This window comes from Lissotriton vulgaris, chromosome 10, assembly GCF_964263255.1.
Source record: "Lissotriton vulgaris chromosome 10, aLisVul1.2, whole genome shotgun sequence".
In the NCBI taxonomy this organism is placed as follows: Eukaryota; Metazoa; Chordata; class Amphibia; order Caudata; family Salamandridae; genus Lissotriton; species Lissotriton vulgaris.
The window spans coordinates 610,632,735-610,655,400 of record NC_141698.1 but is presented as its reverse complement, the minus strand read 5'-3'; the positions used below and the strand labels follow the sequence as shown (position 1 = coordinate 610,655,400).

General features: G+C 46.4%; 1 protein-coding gene across 1 annotated transcript in view; it reads left to right on the top strand.

The window, feature by feature from the left end:
* TTC21A (tetratricopeptide repeat domain 21A) overlaps positions 1–22,666 on the top strand; it is a 427,059-nt gene that overhangs the window by 281,389 nt on the left and 123,004 nt on the right. The window contains exons 24-25 of the mRNA XM_086941450.1: positions 9,952–10,113; positions 19,661–19,856. Coding sequence (XP_086797576.1) covers positions 9,952–10,113; positions 19,661–19,856 — 358 coding nt within the window. The remainder of the gene's footprint in view (positions 1–9,951; positions 10,114–19,660; positions 19,857–22,666) is intronic.

Below are 22,666 nucleotides of genomic sequence, written 5' to 3'. Positions count from 1 at the left end.
GTAATCATCAGGAATGTAAGAAATGTAACGTGTTCACACTTACCAGGTAGACACGCAGAATGCCACCCTTTGTTATGTACACATGTCATTTTGTTTGCTTTTCAGCTTTGGTAAAGTTTTCAAAACCGAGTAAACACGTGATCGGCCGTGCTGCCAATCACAGTTGCGACATCCACTGCAAACTGGAGGTATCCAGAAATATTCTTTTCTAAGCAAGATTATTATTTTAAGCCGATCATTATTCGGATTCACACAGTTTTAAAGGTGTACACCGGTTCGTTCTATCACTTACGCGAACATACACGATGACGATTCAGCCAATCAGAGCACGGTAAACATTACCCGCATCACATGACGGTTCATATCCTATTAGAGCACGGCACACAAACGCACGAATACCGTCAGAACCCTGAACCTTTTGAATTTACGAGCGCGGAACAAGAATAGTTCTTTTACTTTCCGGTAAGCCCAAGAATTTCTTTTAAACCAGATAACACGTGTCCTTCGGGACACCACAGCGAATTCGTCACCACCCTGACTTGTTTATTTAATTCAGTTTCAACTGTCTTTACAGCCTCGTTGTAACCTGCAGGAAAGAACAAGATTCACATTTTTGAATCAGGTTAGAACGGTTAAACAGCAAACGTAGCCTGTATTTCATGATTAAATTGGGCGCACAAGTTCATGAACAGTATTGACATTAAACTATTACGTTTTTATTTCCACCGCATGACACATTGATGGCACTTTGATTTCACCAATTTCATTACTGTTTCACATCACGTCTCTCAGTCACCATTACCGTTTGACATGCACGATGTAAACACGCGTTACACTTGATGAATCACCTTGGAATCTCCTATACTTACCTTTATGCATGATTACAAACGCATGATACAGAGTTAACGCGTGTACAACATGTATTTTGAATGAATGTTTGATTAGACATTGTACTTGGTTCCTTTCAGAAATTTACACGGCCCCTGAGGAAGGGCTATGCCCGAAATGCATTGGGCCACTGGGCCATTTGCCTGAACATTATGAAATGAATAATGTGATGAATTTACAACACAAATAATAAATAAAAGAATGATATCAACCTCAAAAGACAATTTCACTAACTTTCTTTGAATAAATTAAGGAAAGATTTCCAAGAGTGCCCGGTAGGGACACTGATCTCGAGGGAAACAGTGCAGTTCACAGTATTCTTCTTGAGCTGGACACAGCAGGCACAGCCCCTCTCTTCATGAGTCACTTGGTGCAGCGGGTGCAGTCCTTGTCTGTGTAGCTTCCCTTCGGTGGTCCCTCGGTGCAGCTGGGCAGTCCTCCTTCGGTCCTCTTCAACGTCGTTTGAGATCTGAGGTCTGGGTGTCAGGGGTGCCTTCTTTATGCTCAGAAAATGCTGTCAGGTCAGGATGTAGTTGGTAGGCAATGGGCTACAAGTTTCCCTCCCACCTGGTGGCCAATTCCTGTGGAGTGTGGCATTGGGCTATTCCAGGATGCACCATTCAGCCAGCTCCTAAGATGGTGAGACCCCTTGCTGGGCGCCCAGACCTCAATATCCCACCCCTTGGGTGTGGCTACCTCAGGGCTACACTCCCCTGGGTAAACCTGTTTTGCAACAGGTTTCCACTCTCTGCTCCCCTTGCCAGCCTGTCTACCTCAACAATGGGGCAGCCCTTACCATGGTATCCCACATCTGCTCTTAAAAGCGGCTTCACCTTTGAAGCCTGCCTTTTGGGACTAACACGTAAGTGACTTCCTGCAGTAGGGAGGTGACACCTCCCTGGCCTGACATCCCTCATTGCTCTCCTCCCCGAGAGTCGATGACACATCTCTCCTCAAGGGCAGAAAGCTGTCTCATGAAGCAGGTTCCATGTGCTCAGGAAGGCACAGGAGACAAAGTGGCAGCTTTGCTAAAGTTGCTCACTGCGATAAGTTACATTAATTTCAACCTGAGATACTAGTTTAGCTTAATGTAACAAGTTGTTTGCTACCTTGGAGTGCCCACTTTGGTCTCACCATTCAGGAGTTAGAATAGATTAGGGGTCAGCTTGTAACCCTGTACTCGCCAATTGGGCGACCACGTCTTTCCCCAGTAAAACTGGGGTTTTGCATGTTTTACTACTAGGGCAGGTAAAGTCCTGCCTGTGACATATGTTGCGCCCTGCCTCAAAGGCTCGGTAGCCCTTCCAGAAGGTCAATGTACACACATGTCCAGGGGAAGTGGTGGCTTTGCAATTGCTCACAACGGCAAAAGTCAGGCTAGCCGTGCATGACTGTTTTGCCAGTCTACAGTGGCGGACTGGGGAACTTGCTTTACCTGAGAGATTTCCAGGGTGGCACAATCAGTGCTGTAAGCCCTGGGGTACGCCTTTAAATTACATGCCCTGGGTACTTAGGTACCATTTTCTAGGGACTTACAGGCAAGTTAGCCATTTCCAATTGAGTATAGCCAATTCAACATACACTTAAGGGTCAGGGCACTGGCACTGAGGTTTGGTTAGCAGGCCTCATTGCACTTTCAGAGTCGAAAAACCAGCCGTATCAGTTGAAAAACTTGGGGGTGACCATACAAAAAGAGCCATTTGACAGGATGTTGTCATTTTCCTGCCTAAGTCAAAAGGCTTTCCTCCCAGTGTCCAACTGTCACCTGACCCCAGTGGTGAAAGGTGCATTGCTTCTAGACAGTGGAAAAAAGGCCCTAGGAGCAGGGAAGGGGACTCCTTCCTTGACGGGATGGCCTGTGGACTGTGCCCAGCCCTTTCGTAAGCTTCAAAGGATGCCTAAATTGTCACTGGTAGATGGACCTCACACCTAGACCTGCTGCCACTTTGTCTCACTAGTCAGGCTGGCAACAAACCCAGTGGGGGATGAGGAACTGACTAGTACTGGTTAAGGGGTGTATTAGTCAATCAAAGTTAGCATTCACAGCACACTAATTAGGCATGTGGAAAATATGTGTGTCTGATGCACCTTGTGTAGCATCTGAGCATGCATCTGATTATAGGAAACACATTTGGACTCTTCCCAGCATAGGTGCTAACCACCAGGTTTGTTCCTGCCCTGGCAAAAGCACAGCAGTGATAGATGTCACCCTTGTTTGAAGCAGAGGCTCCATTCCTCACAGAGAGCAGACCTGGTCTGGTTTAGAGATGGATAATGGATTCCTCTGCAGACTAGTGCAGTATGTGAGTGCACCCTCCTTTGGGGGAATGATTAGAAGACTGTGGAATGCCTGTGCTTCCCTAGAAAGTCCCCCCCCCCCCAGGAAGCTCATTGACTGTGCACTGCTTCTTAGGTAGCAAAATGCAACCTCTGACAGCCATCTTTGCCCCACCTCTGTCCAGGGCCGGCCTTGTGCATGGGCGAGCTGGGCCCAGGTCCGTGGCGCAATATATTCCGAGGGGCGCAGCTGGGAGCTGCCTGACTAAATGTCATGCAAACAGCAGCTTGTCCATCCCACTTTGCCTCAATCAGATCCTGTTAAAGACTTTGGAATCAGCCCTTAATGTGTCTCAGCTTAATTGCTAGCACCCCATCTACCCCCTGCCCTCCTCCCATTTTCTTCATACCACCTGCCGTCACACCACAACGATCCCTGCCCTACAACAAACACCAAATGTTCTTTCCGCTTCTGGCACTGTCTGGGTCAGTCCAATTTAGGGCTGGCCCTGCCTCTATATGTAGCATGAAGCGTGGCCAAGGACTAAAACATTCCCTCATTTAAATGGGGCACTTTTGGAAAGTGGATTATTAGTAGTGATAAATAGTGACTTACCACCAGTAATAGGGCCACAAACACAATTAAAGAGTCAGTCAAGGTCTCAATAAATTAATCCCTTCCTCAACTCTTGGTAGCTGGCAATGAGCAGGCAGGTGTAACTTAGGAGACAGGTATGTAAAACATTAAAAAACAGTAATACATGAAATAAGTAAGACACAACACACAATAAAAATTCAACTCCAATTTATAAAGATAGATTATAATTTTAGGAACAAATAGACACACAAACGACAAAAATCTTACGTACATCTGATCGTGCTTGATCAGGACAAAATCAAAGTTTGAGGCTGACCGTGATGGAGCACTGAGCTAAGCGGAATGCCGTGGTCAAAGTTTTTAGTTTTCGGATTTAGACATTTTACTGTAGGTTTTTCTCCTGATTTTGAGCGGTCTCCTCCTGCAGGCCAGTTTCGATGCAACATCGTCGGATTGCTTCTCCGTGAGGCCTCGTTCCAATTCTGGAAATCTGGAACTCTGGAGCTTTCAGCGGGATGAACCTGAAATCCATGCTGGGCTGTGTTTGAAGCGATACCAAAGGGGATGATAGACGGAGCGTATTAGCAAATCAAACTCTCACCCCCAGTCAACCGATCTGGGTTTAATCCATCATCATTCTTTAGCTCACTCCACCACCCCAGTTCAGACATGGCCATATGCAAATCAGTCTGAACCTGTGTCACATGGGAACAGTCCAGCCCGAACTACCAAGCCATGTCTTCCCTGGTCCGGGAACAAGCACCCTGGGACCGGTTTCTGGCTAATCAGCTGTCATCAGCCAGACTAGCTTGAATCCAGTGGCAAAGTGAGCAAGGGACCCACGTCTGGGCATACCCTGCCAACTTATGGCGAACAAAGCGAAACCAAAGGGGATGATGGACGGAGCGTTTGAGCAAATCAAACACTCACCCCCAGTCAACCTATCTGGGTTTAATCCATCATCATTCTTAGCTCACTCCACCACCCCAGTTCTGGCATGGCCATATGCAAATCAGTCTGACCCTGTGCCTCATGGGAATAGTCCAGCCCGAACTGCCAAGCCTTGTCTTCCCTGGACCGGAAACAAGCATCCTGGGCCCGGTTTCTGGCAAATTAGCCGTCATCAGCCAGGCTAGCTTGAATCCAGTGGCAAAGTGAGCAAGGGACCCACGTCTGGGCATACCCTGCCAACTTAGGGCGAACAAAGCCATACCAAAGGCGATGATGGACGGAGCGTTTGAGCAAATCAAACACTCACCCCCAGTCAACTGATCTGGGTTTAATCCATCATTATTCTTTAGCTCATTCCACCACCCCAGTTCAGACATGGCCATATGCAAATCGGTCTGACGCTGTGCCTCATGGGAATAGTCCAGCCCAAACTGCCAAGCCATGTCTTCCCTGGACCGGAAACAAGCATCCTGGGACCGGTTTCTGGCTAATCAGCCATCATCAGCCAGGCTAGCTTGATTCCAGTGGCTGTGTTGGAAGGCAGCCGGCTTGACTCTCGACGTCGAGTCAATCACCTTCTGGAGCGTTGTCCAAAAGTTACTCCAAACTTCTCCAAGCTTCTCAAACTTCCTCCTGAAGTTCCTATTGACGGTTCAAAGTGTCCAAAACACAAATCCACGTTCTGGAATCTCCTAGATAATCATTGGGATGTCTGGACTACAATTCCCACAAAACACCTGGCCAAATTCTTAAAATCCACTGGACACACTCCAGGATGGGGAATCTGAGTGGAGATGATGCAGGTGGACCCTGTTAACCTGCAGCTTGCAGGGATTCCACTACTTAATCCTTCTTGCAGCTAGGCAAAGTCATTGGGGCTGAAGTAGCAGATAGTGCAGCAGGTGCAGTCATTCAGAGTGCGGTCCTTTGGGTGGAATACACTTTCCAGCAGGACAGTCCTTCTTCTCCTTGTAGTTTTAGGTAGCAGATCTGAAGAGCTATGTAGCTCTTCCATATTTATCCAGTCTTCCGGGGCATCAAGGGGGGGGGCACCCTTGACCAATGGGATGCTGGATGCCACCCAGGTGAATGACCTCTTCCTCCAAAGTGTGGCATATTCTTGTCACAGAAAGCATCATTGTCTCAACATCCAACATGGAGAACGTCTCTCCAGAGGAGCTGGATCAGGCTAACCTAACCGACTGATGTGGCTAATTTTACTAAACACTCCCCTTCCAACCCTCTCTCTAATCTAATTACAAGGGCCTCTGTGTAGCAGGATGTGGGGGTCAGCCTATGCTGTTCTAATGTGTAATTCTCCAATTAAAGACCAGTTTGGCTCACCTCACCCCCTCCTTGCCATCTGTTCTGCAGCTTGTTCTTCTCTGCTCACAGGAAACCCATTGTCTCTCTAGCAGGGCTTTTCACACCTCATTAGAGCAGCCAGGCCAGACTGGGCAGAGGTTGGCCAATCAGAGAGCAGCTGAAAGGCTGGATTTTGTCTCACAAAAAAGAAAGCTTAATAACTTATTTTCTGTCCTAGTTAATATAATTCTAACAGTAGCACGTTGTTGGATTTGTCTTAGCTGTTAACTAGATACTCTGATGTTTATGTTTAGGTGGCTCCTGTCAATATTTATACTTGATGTATATGTTTAGGTGGCTCCTGTCAATATTTATACTTAAATAAAATATCTCAATGTTAGCCTATGGAGCCATTCACTACAATGGGGAAAAAGAGAATTGATATTTTTCCCCTCATCAGGGCTTATAAACCATATTTTGTAATGTCTCTGCTTATACTTGCAAGGCAACCTACCCTTGTGGCACCTAGGGGTGACATTAGTGGTGACATGTAAACATAAGGTAGTTTGAGACTTTGGAAGCACCTTTAAATCCAAAATTGAATTTGCATATACATTTAAGGTAAAGGCAGCCTGAAAGCCAGTGCTGCCTTTAAGATGACAGCAGGCACCACAGTAAAGCACACTTAAGTGCATTAGGTGTACTGGGCCTCTAAACCTACATGCCCTATTGTATACTAGGGACTTACAAATAGGCTGTCAGTACCAATTATAATTACACCTCATTTGCATATCCTTATAATCACAGCACTGGCCTTGGGCCTGGTAAGCAGAGCCCAGAGTGCAGTCGGAGTCAGTTACCATGGGTACCAAGCAAAAACATGGAGGTGAACAGGGCAAAAAGGATGACTTTCTCACACTGCAACCCATGCAAATGAGTAACCTTTGACATTGCAGAGATGCATGACGCTCGACCTCTCCATCCATATTACTGAAGGGGCCATACAAGTTTATGCTATAATTTAAAAGTGCCCGGAGTGTACTATAAGTAGGCGCAAATGCCTTTTGCACCCCTAGGGCACATCCATAATTAGGCTGCTGGTATCAGTGGGCTACAACGGGTTCAAGTCAGTACAGGCATGAGTTTGATAAAAATACATTGTAATTGAAAAATCAGGTGTTGAAGTTCAAACTTCAGAACAAACGTGCCCCTTCCTATTTTACACTATATATCTGTAGCCATATCTCTGTAGACTCCTTTCATATTATTTTCTCCTTTTTAGGTCGAGGACTGCGTCGCCCTGCGTAAGCAGTGGGCAGAGCTCCGAGATTTTATGTTTCTTAGTTAGGGGGCTTGAACCCCCCCCCTCTTCTCCATTGGCTGGCTTACTAAACGGAGGCCAGCCATTGGAGGAGAGGGGCGTCACTCGGTTCAAGCCCTGTCTTTTCCAGATTCGGGGGCGTGTTTTTGCGTTCTTTCTCACCGTGACGTCATCCATCACTCAGCAAAAAACATGCCCCCCAGTCTGAAAAGGACGGGGCTTATCTGCTGCTGCTGCCACCATATTACTTATTTTCTGGGTGACCTAAGGGTGGGTAGGTAGTAAATCTCTTCTCTCTTTGATGCAGCACTCGGACCTCACGCACCTCCTCCCTGGTCGCCACGATCGCTAGCGCGGACCCTTTAAATTGCGGTCCTAAAGAAATGCTGACTACAGTGGACGGGGCTTGATGGTAATGAGGAAAGTCATGTGAACAAAGCAGAAGGCACCAAAACAAAGTCCGACTTTCCGTTCGTTCGCCAGATACCGTTGGGTAGGGTTTACTGCTCCGCGGGCGGGTGTGCCATTACAGGTAAGGAGTAGGCAGGAGGTCAGTTTGGGGGGGGGCTTTAACAGGGATATTGTTTAATGCCTAGGTCTTCTGCCTAAATGTAAATTAAAAATACAAAAGATAGAACTGCGCCCACAGCTGCCATGCTCGCCCAGGGTTCAGATAGTTCTTAAAGTTAACGCGCGCGGGTGTCTGGAGTGAAAGTTTTAAAGACGTGTTTTCTTCCCACGTTTTGGACGTGCATTTGTGAGGTAGCCCACTGGCAAAATATAATCGTCATGACAACTGTTTAAATCCTGACTTTCGCATGACTTGTTTATGCACTGTGTGTGTAGCATTGTTTTGTTTATGTTAAAATTAGACTAATATGTCTGTAATCTCGTCCTCATAGGGCAGGTGTCATGCTCTTTTCTGTAACCCACAACCTCCTAGAAAGCAGAATTTCATTAGGTCACCTTTGCGAACCTGCAGCATCTTTTTTCCATTGACTTTAATGGGATCACCCTCACGCGAGAGCCATTTGATTGACAGGTATGGATGTAACATACCTGATAACAATGAATCGTGACTTCAGAGTCCACAGTCTGAATCACTGCCCTTGCTGAGGTGGAGAGAAGTGACCTCTGCAGGCTTCTGTAGCTGGCCGTAAGCAAGTCTGTGGTGACTGGTCGAAGGTGATTACTTGGTGACAGGAGGAGACCTTGTTGAAAGTTTAAGATTTTATAACAAACAAAAAAAAATCACACACACAAATGGGTTAATTCTGGGAGCTATATTCTTGATTCACCTCCGATGGGCACATTTAAAACTCAATAAGGGTATGTTTTTGTTGTTGTTCTTTTATCAAATAGTTTTTATTGAAAAATGTGGCACAAAAGGTAAGAAGACAAGGAACATAAGTACCAAACATAAAATACGTGAAATAAGCTGTAAGAAAAGCAGGCGGGTGTTTGCGAAGGTCTCCGCCGTTCTTGTAGGATTGTGACATCAAGATGCATGTTAAACATTCCCAAGACAATATTATCTTGAATAGCATGAATTTCAACACAGTGGTTCGCCTTCCATGATAAGAGTGTCTCAGATCAATCTGCTTAATGAAAGGTCTGTTGCACAAGCTATGTTGTTTTACAGAGACTATTCCGAGTTAAGCAGGACCAGCAAATCCAGATAGTTAAGATGAAGGCCAATTTTAACATTAACTATTTAAATAAGAGTTAGGGCAAATAGAGAATGTGCAGACATACAGACTGATTCCATGTCCCATGTTTTATGATGTGACTGCCCTGTTAAGTGTGTCCCAGAATTAGGGACTTTCAGTTGGTGGAGACATCTATTGCTGTTCCAACAGTGAGAATGGCCCCAGACAGTGAAACAGCCCCCACGTTGATGTGACTGAACTGGCTCTATTTTTGGAAAATCTTCATTAAAATAGTAGCTGATTTTCAAGAAAATTAGAGTCTCGAGCACGCTAGGTGTGAACAGCCCTGAGGAAGCATGTACATGTGACAAAGTCACCAGTAACGTGGAAGCCTGCATGGTCCCTCCGACGTCCCTGCCATATTGTGCCATTTATTACAGCATTGTGACTCCTGTCAATCCAAGGGACACGGGCTGACATGCTGGAACATGGGAAAGTGAACATTGACATAAGGTCTACTGTCCCTTGTGGACATCCGTCCCTGCATTCACTTTTGTGCACACTTGTTTTGTAGGTGGCTCTATGTGTGGGTGGCTCTGTCTGTGTGAGGGTGGCTCTGTGTAGGAGGCTCTATGTGAATGACTCTATGTAGGTGACTCTGTGTGGGTGGCTCTGTATGTGTGTGTGGTTGGCTTTTTGTGTGTGGCTCTGTGTGGGTGTAAATGCAATAGGTCATGCATTTGCGAGTGATTAAGCTGTTGGCATTGTAAATGACAATGCCATTTATTTAACAATTAAGCTATTGGCCATGTAAATGACAATGCCATTTATTTATGATTTACATTTTTTTAAATGTCATGAGCAATGCCAATAGCACTACCTTTAATAATGCCGAAACCATTGCATTGTAAATGCTTGTTTCTTTTTATTTCTTGCTACTCTTTCTTTTATTTCTTCCACAGGTTCAAGGGTGAACCCAACGAGGCTCTAAAGTTTTTTAACAAGGCACGAAAAGACAGTGACTGGGGGGAACGTGCCATTTACAATATGGTTCAGATCTGTCTCAACCCAGACAATGAAATTGTGGGCGGTGAAGTGTTTGAAGAACTCGATGAAACCAAAAGGTAAATTTTGCTCTCGGCATTTAAGAATTATGGTTTTGGTATACTTTAAAAATTAAATTTTTCTTTGTTCTTGCTGTAATGTATTCACATAATCACGGGCAAAGAACATTGAACTTTCTAAAAGTGCATTCTATATTATTATGTTTTTGAATGTACTGTCCCTATGCAATTAAAGTTCTGTTTCCAAGTTAGTTAATTTACATTTTCTAATTTTGGACCGCTCATTGCAGTGGGCCATATAAAATTAAATTATTAATGCCGGGACAATTTCATATTGTTAAATAAATTTGTCTGGTCAGATATGCCTCTCTGCTTGCTTCCATTTGACAGCACTTAGTCAAAAACTCCAGTTGCCATCCCAACCACCATTCTCCGCTCTTAGTTCTGCCTCTCCCTCACAAACTACCCACGCTGAGTTCTGCCTTCCATCCCACATCAACAAGGATTTTCTCAATAGATAACTTTAAAGTGATTCACAGCAAAATTGTGTTTGTTCATTCATGCCTTCTATAGCTTGTAAACATTTACCATCATTGGACACGAGTAAAAAAGGGCAAGATGGAAAAGTCCGATGATTATCCTTGTAACCTTTATTCCTAAGGGAGTACAACTTTTGCACTTGAAAACTACTACGATTGTAGTGTTGTAAGAGTACTTGCATCTGTAAAGTTTATGCATGCAGAATTTCTATCAGGTCTAAAATGCTGCATGCATCAATTTGAAACAAATGGGCATTAGAACATCCAAATGTATTTTTGTTTCCCTATGTGCAACATATTTTCCTGATGAAGAAGCTCCTTTCCCTAGACCCACAGTAATGTTTAGATGTTTTCTTACTACTTCCACTCGTAATTGACAAGTACCTTTGCAAACTTACCCACACGAGGAATCTATTTGCAAAGGGATGTCTTTGCTAAAAAATGTACAAGTTTTTTTGTGTTCTGGTAGACCACCTGGATCGCTAACAAATCGACTTCACCCTAAAATTTGTGAATGCAGCAAATTCCATTTAGGGCAGAATTTACTGATTTGCAAATTCATCTTGTGAGGATAAAGTTCTTCCAATCTTGAACTATAAATCAGATTATGAGATTGTCTTTGTAAATGCTTTCAGTTTTGCACCTAATTTCATTTTAAGTGCGCATTTAACTTTGTGAATTTGGTCCATCCTGTTCAGTGCCAATTTTTCCATTGACCTGTACAGGAAACTTTGGGTGTGATCTCAAATCAATCTGCAGATGAGCAGATGAAAAAAATGTGGCTGAACGTAGCTGTTCAAATAGGGATTCTTGTTTATCAGCTTTAAAAATGTGCATGTACACTCAATGTGCCCCTAGGAGTGACAACAAGGTCTTGGTGAGTTTCTTTAACTATATTAGGTGGATATTGGGGACACGTTGTAATTTTCAGAAACCTATCAGTCACTCAATAGTCATTCCTCCTTCCAGGTTTGTGAATCAAATGCCCAGGGGGTCGCTGTTGAATGTGTAACATGCCACAATGTTCACCTCAATTATAGTTTATTTGTGCAGTTCATGAAAACTATTACACACTCATAAAATCAGGATATTAAACAATTATAAAATCTGTAGCATTCATCAAATTGTACAATGACTTGATTTTTTGTATTTTTAATTTTGATATTCAAATTGCTTTAAATGTAAGGTTCTGTCTTTGATTTCAGAGTCTTTAATCGAAATATCCAAATTGTGTGGTGTTTTCAATTTAAAAAAAGTCACTATCCCAGAACTCGAGGGGCGTGGCTAGCGGCCGAGAGTAATAGCCGCAGCTTTAGTGAGCTCTGCCCGTCCCGTGGCCTTATATCCTTGTACAGCCTGCGGACCCAGATAAATTAGAGCCAGAGTGCTCGATTACGATACCGGGCACCAGGTGGCTCTGGTGCGTTGCTTGCGGGGCTGCTACCCCCTGAAAGCAGTGAGCGCACACCCGGACGGTCTAGGAGCCGTGTGCAAGATGGCGGCTCCGGAGTGTTGACCGGAGCGGAGACGCGGACTGCTCCCTACGGAACCCCTCTTCCCCCCCTCAGTTGATCGCTCCTCGCAGCCCGGACCCCTGGGCGCGGAGGTGAAGCGACGGAGGACAGCGGGGGCTGGCCTCCTCCAGTTTCCGAATCTGGGGTGAGTGGAGGTGTCAGCCCGGGGGCGGGGCAGTAATCGAGGCCCCGGCATCGGGGCCTAGCAGCGGCCGGCTCCTGACATTGTGGAGCTGGCAAAGTCCTGACCCTGCTGGCGGAAGGCGCAATAATAAAGGGCCTGGAGCGGCGCTGACTGGTGGCAGCCATATTACGTGGGCCCCCCACGACTCCTGCGGAGCCACAGACAGCCTACGTGTTCACCGGGGCGCTGACGAGGTGCACTCTGCAAATGGTGGTGCACCCGCCTCTCCAGGGCCCACGGCTACTCACTGAGGCTGATCTTTAGACTGCATCTTTGTTGGAGGTGGGGGCCAGGCCGTACTGCACCCCTACATGCTGTGGCGCCGTCGGGCCCCGGTGGCTCGGCTGAGGGGCAGCTAATATCTCTACCCCCCCCCCCCCCCCCCCCCCCCAGAAAAGGCCTGAACAAGACGAGGAACTCCCGGCCTCATATCTCCACCGCGGCACTGCCTGGAGGCGTCCCCCAGTCTTGCTGCACCCGGGACGGAGTGTTGGCCAGTGGGCATTGATGTGGGCTTGCGGCTTGAACTGTGGTGCCCGTGTACACTGCCGCATACCGCTAGTGCAGCTTTTGAGATCGGCTGCTGCTGGTGGGCACGGCCTGGCTCCGGGGTACTGCGGTCCCGGCGACGAGTTCCCCAGAGGCCTGTTGGGGGTGAATCCAGGCCCCACGAGGGGATTTTCAGAACTAGTGGAGGATACAGGAGAGTCAGGGCTATTGTCACTGTGCGCATCCCCGGCTTGCCTCCCATGACGACGAGAAAAATGGCGACGGGGGGCAGAGGTTCGAGGAGTAACCCTCAGGCACAAATGTCCAAATTTGCGTGGAACAAAAGCGGAGATAAAGGCGACTCGCCGAGAGCGGACAAGGAAGGCGCAGAAACGTCGTCCACCCCGGCTAAGGAACCTGTGCTACACTACGTCCTGGCGGCCATAGGGGGAATGCGTACCTCCATGGACTCTGTCACAGTGGAAGTTTCCCTGCTCCGTGCGGACTTTAAGCAGATGAATGAGAAAGTGAGGGAGCTCAAGGTGGTGACGGCGGCACTACAGGAGGACACTTCCAAACTGCAACGTCAAATGTCTGACATGGAAAAGAAACAGACTCGAATGGCGCAACAACTGGATGACTGTGAAGGGAGGGCCCGCCGGAACAACATAAGAATCCTTGGTGTTCCAGAAAAAACAGAAGGGCCTACTGCGTACCTCTATGTGGAGGAACTGATCATGAAGCATTTTGATTGGGCTATTCTGGTAGAAGCACAAGCGCGGAGATACCCCTACGGGGGTCGAGTCCTGCGCTATACAAAAATATAAATAATAAATAATAAATAAAAACATCTAAAGTCCAAGGCGCCCTCCGCTTATTTTTCCATTGCACGAGCTCATAGGGTGCCAGACGGGTGACCCAAGCCTGGGGCTCCAACGCAACCTCTGATTGCAAGGGTTTTTAATTTCGGGGATAGGGATTATATCTTGCATGCCTCCAGAGCGGGCCCCCCGCTGAAGATTGACAACTACGAGGTATCCTTTTTCTCTGACTTTACGACAAGGGTCCAGGCACAGAGATGCAGCTTCCAAGTTAAACAGGAACTCCGCAGCAGGGACATCAAATAGGCAATGCTTTTTCCGGCTAAATTAAGAGTTGAATGGGACGGTAAACCATGCTTTTTTGACTAGCCTGATGCAACCTGGGAGTGGCTGGAGGGATGGACAAAGGTCGGCGACGCGAATGGCACCCGCCGCAACAATGTAGACCGGAGGAACGGTGGAGGGCCTGACACCCGGCGACGGAGGCCGAGATGGAAGCAAGTGGCCTGACCGAGCAGGACTGAGTAACATTCACGGCCTATTGCTGGACCGGTTCATGGTCACATTCGCAAGTAATAGGCAGGGGAGTGTGGGGGGGGGACCAGGGAGAGAGTGACTATATGAAGGTGCCCAGGTTTGAAGATTTCGGGTATTTAACATGCCAGAATTGCGATTTGTTTAGACATGTCATGATACTTATCTATGGGTTGTATTCAAGAGTGAAGGCTGTATTTTATTGTTGATATTGTAGATTGCCACGGGGTGAGGGGCTCGCTTCACCTCTGCGCGTTTAACATGGTTGGGGGGAGTATAGGCACTCTGCCGTGTTGGGGGGTGGGCAGTTTGAGGTCCACAGGTAGGGGAGCAGGGAGGGGGCGGAGGGGAGTACGAGGGATATTCCAAGGGAAAGGAGGGGTGGTAGTACTGTTTGCTATGACAAAGCACCAACTGTGGCATCAGTGGCGAAGGGGGGGGGGGAGGGATTGTTGAGTTTTGTTCTTAGTTCGAGTTTTGGCTGCATTTCAAAGTTCTGTCTGCAAAGATACATGCTGCGGAGATGGGTTCACAGGGATGACTTGATTATGATGGACGACGTGGAATTGATGGGCACTGCGGCAGATGTTAGCATCCCGCTGATGACCCCGGTGTCTCCTATGACCTTACTTACTTGGAATGTGCACGGGCTGGGGGATAAAATTAAACGGGGATTGGTACTACAGTATGTACGCCGCACAGCCCTGGCACTTGTATTTCTTCAGGAGACGCATCTGGTGGGGTCGACCTGTAAAGCTATGGACCACTGGGGGTACACAATGGTAGTGCACTCAGAGTTCTCAACAGGCTCCAGAGGGGGGGGGGGCATACTAATACGCAAACGCTTCCCTCTAATTGTTCAACAGGTCTGGAAGGACATACAGGGACAATTAGCTGCCGTCTCCTGTCTGTGGAAGGGGATGAAATTTAATGTGGTAACGGTATATGTTCCACCGGCCCTTCATGATGTCTCGCTTCCCGCCCTTAGTGCTTTCTTACTGACGCTGCCTGAGGGAGAGCTCATAATAGGGGGCGATTTTAACGCAGTTCTAAATGATGAGCTGGACCGCCACCCCTGCAGGACGCCAGGGACGGGTAAGTCCCGGCTGGCTGGTTTTATAGATGCACTGGACCGTATGGATGGGTGGAGGTTCAAACATCCTGGGAACCACAGGTACACTTTTTACTCAGGGGTTCACAATAGTCTTTCCCGCATTGATTATTTTTTCCTTTCCGCTGACAGTCTACCCCATTTGACAGAGGCACTGATAGGCCCAAGAGGTGTTTCTGATCACTCCCCTGTCTCTATGATCTATACCTCTTACCTTAAAGCCCGGAAACTTATCTTTCCGATTTCCCCCAGCTATTTACAAAACTTGCAGATTAGGAAAGAGTTGATTATAGTTACAAAGCACTACTTCCAAGAAAATACGGACTCGGTTCGCTCACCAGGGGTTCTGTGGGAGGCGTATAAAACAGTGCTAAGGGGTCAAGCGATAGCCTCGATAACGGGTCACAGTAGGGTGGCGAATGCCGACCTACAAGCGATCGAAGCTGACCTGGCCGTGCTACAGTCACAAGGTCACAATTGAAGGGTTGACCCAAAGGTACTGGGACCTGGGTATTAAATAGTACAGAGAAAGGGGTCCCAGACTAAATAGAATTTGTATGTCCCAGACTAAATAGAATTTGTATGCTACAGGCACGACACGAGAACGATCCTACTGAGGAGGCTGCGCAACAACTGCGCCTCAAACAGACTGAATTCACTGAATATCAGCGGGAACGGGTTTGACAACGGCTCCAACACACGCAGCACACTATTTATGAAGTGGGGTATAAGGCGGGAAAACTCCTGGCCTGGTTAGATAGGAAGGAAAGGGCCCAGAGGACGATAGCGCAACTCCGCACCCCAGAGGGTGTGGTGGTCACCACTCCAACGGACATCGTAGATGACCTAGGTGACTATTATGAAAAAGTCTATACCCCTACCTCCCACATGTCTACAGAAGAAGCGCAAACCTATATCAAGGATATAAAAATGCCTTCCTTATTGGAGGATTAGGCCTCGATCCCGGAATCTGAGTTCACGAAGGACGAGGTCCTTGTTGCGGTTCACTCTTTACAATCGGGTAAAGCTCTGGGTCCCAACGGGATCCCTTTAGAATTTTATAAGCGAGTATCTGACCTAACGGCCCTGCACCTTTTGAAGATGTTTTTAGATAGCTTGAGTAAGGGGGAATTACCAGGGGACCAGCGGACGGCTACAATAATTGCTATACCGAAACCCAGCAAACACCCGGACATGTGCACATCATATCGTCCAATCTCCTTATTAAATGCAGAAGCAAAGATATTGCCTAAAATGATAGCCAATCGACTGACCCCACATTTAGAGACGCTGATCCACCCGGACCAATCCGGGTTCATGCCGAACAGAAATACAGCTCTTAATTTGCGACGGGTCCACGCGGTGATGGCACAGATACCTAGTCTTTTGGAACCTGTGGTCATCCTTTCACTGGACGCCCGAATGGCTTTCGACATGGTTGAATGGCCTTATCTTTTTGCTGTTCTTCTGCATCTTGGCTTCGGCCCCAAATTCTGTGCATGGGTGAAGCTACTTTATACTAAACCCCTAGCGCATGTAGTGGCTAATGGCCATATCCCATGGGGATTTCCAACTCGGTCGAGGCACGTGTCAGGGGTGCCCTCTGTCGCCCCTGCTTTTTGCCCTGATCCTTGAGCCTTTGGCAGCATTGATACGGTGGGACCCCATGATTAGAGGACTCAGCTGGACCGAGACGTGGGAGGACCGCATATCATTATATGCTGATGATATCCTTCTATATTTGACCCTGCCCAGACGCTCGATTATAGTGCTCCTTAACATCTGTGAAATCTTTGGGCGGGCCTTGGGGTACACTATCAACTGGTCCAAGTCTGTTTTATTTGTCCTTAAAGGACCCCCTCCACGGCTTCCAGCTGACTGTCACTTGGTGATCACTGACGGACCCTTTAAATATTTGGGGGTCTGGGTGACGCCTAACCAGAAGGCCTTCTTTCGACATAATTTGGCGCCTCCACTTGAGCGCTTTTGTAGTGATGTAAAACATTGGCACACCTTGCCACTGACCCTTCTGGGAAAAGCCGTGTTATTTAAAATGATGACTTTGCCCCGGCTGCTTTATATCCTTGAGAATACTCCATTTCTTTTGCCTCTTAAGTATTTCACGTCTATAAACGCACTGGTCTCGGGTGGCCTTTAGGGGGAAAAACCAGCGCGCATTTCCCGACATAAATTAGTTAGGGGTTGGTTTGATGGAGGCATACCACTCCCTGATATTCAACTATATTACTGGGCGGCCCAGTTAAAGATCATAAACCAGTGGCTGCACGCTCCACAGACTGAGCCAGCGTACAAAGCGGACAGGTATGACCTGAGTAGCGGCGGTGTGCTGGCCGCACTCTACGACACAAAAAGTGCCACGGCCTTGCTTGACCCTACGGCCCATACGGTGAGGTTGTGGTATTTGGCCTCGGTTCGCCTTAAAGGTAAAGACCTGCTTACGCAAATGACGCCACTCTGGTCATCGCGTCGACTGGGCTGTCTATGCAACAGTAAGGGCTTTGAGGCATGGGACTTGATTGGTATCTCCACGGTTGGAGACCTTTGGAGGTGAGGTGCCATCCTTTCCTTTGAACAACTTGTGGAACAATATGATCTAGCACACACTGAGCGATTCCGATATTTGCAGATTAGTCACGCCCTGAAGTCACTGGTCCAACTTGGTGAAGAGTTACCTGAATCTACCCCATTAGAAGATAGGCTTCCCACAGAACATATGCCCAAAAAGGCGACCTCCTTTGTTTATCGTAAACTCGTTAATAACCTGCCTGACCCCACTCTGAAGCTAAGGACGGCCTGGGCTGCGGAGGTGGGTGAGTTCGATGAGTCGGATTGGCAGATTGCGCTCTCCTCACCGCGGGAGGTTGCTGTACCATCTAGGCTCCGATTAATACAATCGAAAATTTTGCACCATGTTTATTACACTAGGGTCACCCTTCATAAGATAGGGAAAGCCGCACATAAGTATTGTCTGCGGGGATGCGGGGAGGAAGGAACATTCTTTCATACCATCTGGGACTGCCCTCAAGTGGCCGGCTTTTGGGCTAAGGTTATGCAGACTATATCACCAGTTGTGAAAGACTCACTGGTCCTTGAACCGCGATGTTGCTTATTAAACATTTGGGAGCCAAACGATCTTAATCACTCCATGCAGGACTGGGCCACGCTAAGTATCATGTATGCTAAAAGGAATATAGCCAGATTCTGGGGATCTCCTTTGGTGCCGGCGTTCAGGGAAAGGTGTTCAGATTTAGACTCTGCGATGGTGGCTGAAAGGGCAGTGTATCTGAATCGGAAATGTCTGCGAAAATGAGCCAAGATTTGGGGTGCATGAAATGAGTATAGAGGGTTCATATGCGAACCATCGCAGCTAGATAGCGACAGCGACTCCGAGTAGGGGGGAGGGGGATGGAGGTCCGGGGAGGGGGAGGGGGGGGGGGGCTGACGGATTGCCACAACTGTATTGCTTTCTTCATTGTGACGATGTATTGGATCCCTTGTTATGCCGCTATCTCTGTATGCATGGAAGGCTTTTTAAATGCCCATTATTTGTTTTTTTGAATTAATACAATTGTTTAAAAAAAAAAGTCACTATCCCTTTAAATGTTTTTTATGTGCCTTCCTCAGGGAAAATATAGTTCACAGTATTAGGCCGATGTTTCACATTGGTTTCCTTATGTTGTATGGGTATGTGCTGAATGTAGGAACAACTACTGGAAGAAGCAATAGGCCTGGGCTTAATGTGTTAATTTATAGACATGTAGAAATTAATATTCATGCAATAGGACATTAATGAGTGGTAGTGCTTCTGATGGTGTGATATTGATGGTGGTTCATGTGGTTGTATTAGTGACCATATTGGTATTGTAGTGATATTGGTAGTTGAGGTGGTGGTGGTAGTATTGGTTGTTGTATTGTTGGATGTTGTGCCTAGTGCTGGGGGTACTGGTGGTTGAATGTTATGATAAACTGGCAGTAGAAAGAGATGAGTGAGAAATACTTCCCTGAGCTGATGTACAATGTGATTAACAAAGTCTTATGGCTGAAGACTGTGACTGACGGGGCCAACCTGAAGCCGGCTCTACATATTTTGTAAGAAGTAGGTCTTGCAGACAGCCACTCTGGCAATCTATTCCTGAAACCTGGAGCCCTCTAGCCCCTCACTGCACACGTTTTACTTGGATTGGTTGTAACATATTAAGATTTAACCTTTAATTTCACCATGCTTACTGAAAATTCCTCAAGAAAATAGTTCAAGCAAATTCCTACACCCATGTGTATGCCAAACACCTTGTTAAAAGGATTGAAAAGATTTCCAATACTTCAGTCAACAGACCATTTCTAGCTCTCATTAGACATTCAAATTGTTTTTGATTTCAAAGTATTTTATTTAACAGGGACTCGCCTGAACGGAGGGATTCTCAGAAACTGGGCCTGCGCACAGCTGAGAAGTTACTGAAAGAGTTTCACCCCCGCACGGCACAAGGACAGGAACAACTTAAAGTGCTCCACACCTACTGCATGATGGCCACCAAGGACAAATCTCTTGTGGAGTCCGCCCTCAACTCTTTTACAGAGATAGCCACAGCTGAGGTAAGGGGCAGTCACTGCCAGTGGCGGCTGGTGGCCTTTGAAAGTGGTAAGGCCTAATACTTTTCTCGAATTCCAGTGAGTGAGGGTTTGGTGGGGTTTCTCCCCTTAACTGGAAAAAGGTTTAAAAAATTGTGTCTAAAAGTGCATTTTACCACCGTTTTCACATAAACCTGCTACAAAGTCAGAGGGCATTTGTGAAACATTCCGGTGCCTCCATGGTGTGCCAATTAAGCCCAATGTTTAAAACGAGTTGACCCCAGTGTTTTAAAATGTGCCTCCTCCCCCTCAATATGTTATGAATGATCTTCGGTATGCCATTGTCAGTATCTTGTCATTTATCCCATGCGTATTCCATGGGTGCCCCATTATGCCAAGAATTATGTTCAATATGCCAATACCAGAATTTAACCATTATGCTGCCTTGTACCATGGAGGGCCCACATTTCAAAAATGACCTCCAGTATGACACAGGCAGCATTTTCTTATGGTTTGCCCTTCCTTCCATATGCCATAGTTTACAGCTAGAGTTACCCCAATATGCAAGTGCCAGCTTTTTTCCATAGCTGCCTTAAATCCTAAAAATTGCCTCCAGTGTGCCACAGCTTATTATGCAATGGGCAGCGTTAATAGACTTGTGTTATTAAGTGAAGCCCATGACACAATATTGTCAAAGAGTTTATTAGAAAAGGACATGTACCATCACATTTCCAGTCAGCTGTGCAGCTGTCAGAGTCTTCAGTGGAATCTTCAGGATGACAGTTGGAACATTCCAAGGAGAGGTGAAGGGAGGGGGAAATGTCAGAAGGGAAATACCATCAGATGATTACAACACATTACCTCCAGTATGCCAGTGCCTGAATTTTGGCATGGGTACACTCCCTTCCCCAATAATTATTTCTGTATGTCAGTGCCACTACTGACTTAATTTATTCAATAACTCTCACCCACATGACACTGAACCATCAGCAAAGGTTTCCACATCAGTAAAAACATGTTTGAACGACTGAGAGTAGAATGCAGCTGGAGAGCTGTGCACAACTTCTCAGTGAAAAAGCATCTAAGGAAGTCCTAATTTAGAAGTAGTTAGTTATAATGACCCTCCCAGATTTTTCTCATTGAAGCGATCTCTCAATATAGATGGTGTTACATATCTGTCAAATAGCCCCTTGTTATGAGGGTGAATTTCAACCAATCAAGTTATTTCAGCCAACAAAGCTAAATATGCAGGGGTATCAGGTTTCACTGTTCCTTTACTATGTCCCTACAAGTCAGAGCAATGAAAATAGGACTGCTTAAAAGTCGACTTTATAATGCGAACAGTTGACATCTGTGATGTTTTCATTGGCAACAAGGCACACTGGGTTGAAGCAGTGCTTAGTTTGTAAAAAAATGTGATTACCTTGGTCCTCGCCAGGAGGCCACAGAGGCTTGCATCCCCCCTGGTATTTGCTAGCGTTGCCAATGACAGCAGCTACACAACTACTAACCATCACACTGCTACAAGTGTGGCTATTCAGACTGTTCGGGGTCCCCAAAGCTATAAGAATGGATTGTGTGGTTGGTATTAATTGTTTTTAATGTATATGGAATTAATAAACAACTGTTCTGCTTATTTCTAAATTACAGAAACAGCACCACCATGTGGCAGCTGTCATAAATGCCGGTGTTGGAAATGTAGTGCCAGTGCCGAGCACCATAAACCACCAGCTCGAATTGAGCACTGGACTGTCGCATCTCTACCTCTCTTTGCAAAACCAATTTTGGTATATTGACATGTACATTAGATATAGCCAGTTCTTGGTTAAAATGACCTAAATGGCATCTTATAATTTCTCTGTGGTAAAGGACTTAAAGTAATCAACAGGGCTCCTTCAGCTGCTAACATAGCTTGGAAGCAATATTCCTCTATGTGCAGCAACACAGGTGCTTTGTGCAGTGCAGCTAAGGCTGGGTGCACTGAAGACAAGCAACAACTGAATGGCAAGCAGTTGCGGCGTGCGAGGTACAAAATCAGTGGCCTAGGAAGGGTGCCATTGGCCTTAATGAAAACCAGAAATTAATGATCCCCCCTCCTCTGGGTGATATTGAAAGACAACCATTACTGGGGTGCAGGTGACCCCATGCACCCTTGGGTGTGGATGCCACTGCATCTTGTACCCTAATCAATTCAATCTCAATTTGTAATCTTTATTCAGTTCTTAAAAAGACACCATAAAAGCACAAATACAAAGTACACACAAAATGTTTAAAAACATCAATGAATTTCCATAAAAAGGTATAAATGTTAAAATTTATCTGACACTCTAAAAAAGACAGGGGGATCATAAATTTAAATGTTCAAAGGGACGAGTGATATTAGGGGCCAATTTCTCTAGTGTTCCTCAGTCTTATTGCTATTCGAATAAAGTTTATGGTGCAAAAAAGGGTGTAAGCATCCTCCGCTTCCTGTAAGAACCTCAAGGCCAATCTTGCGTGTTTAAACTTTAGGTCTTTCAAGATCCCCACCAGGAACTTGCGTCTTGGCATGGTGTACAATGGGCACAGTAAGACAAAGTGAAGGGTATCCTGCGGAGACCTGTGGTCGCAGCCGCAGGTACCCTTCTTCTCCACAGTGTGAGTGAACCCAGCCGGGACCGCGAGGAGGTGATGGAGCATGTTAAGTCTGAAGCGGGTCATGACGAAGCGATCCTGGGCGTTAAACATGACCCTTAAATAAGGTTCCATGCCATGCTTCACTGTGAGTTCATTATAGAAAAGGTTAGTGGGTTTATGGTTTTCTTTTTCGGCCCTTGACAACTTAAGCTGTGCGG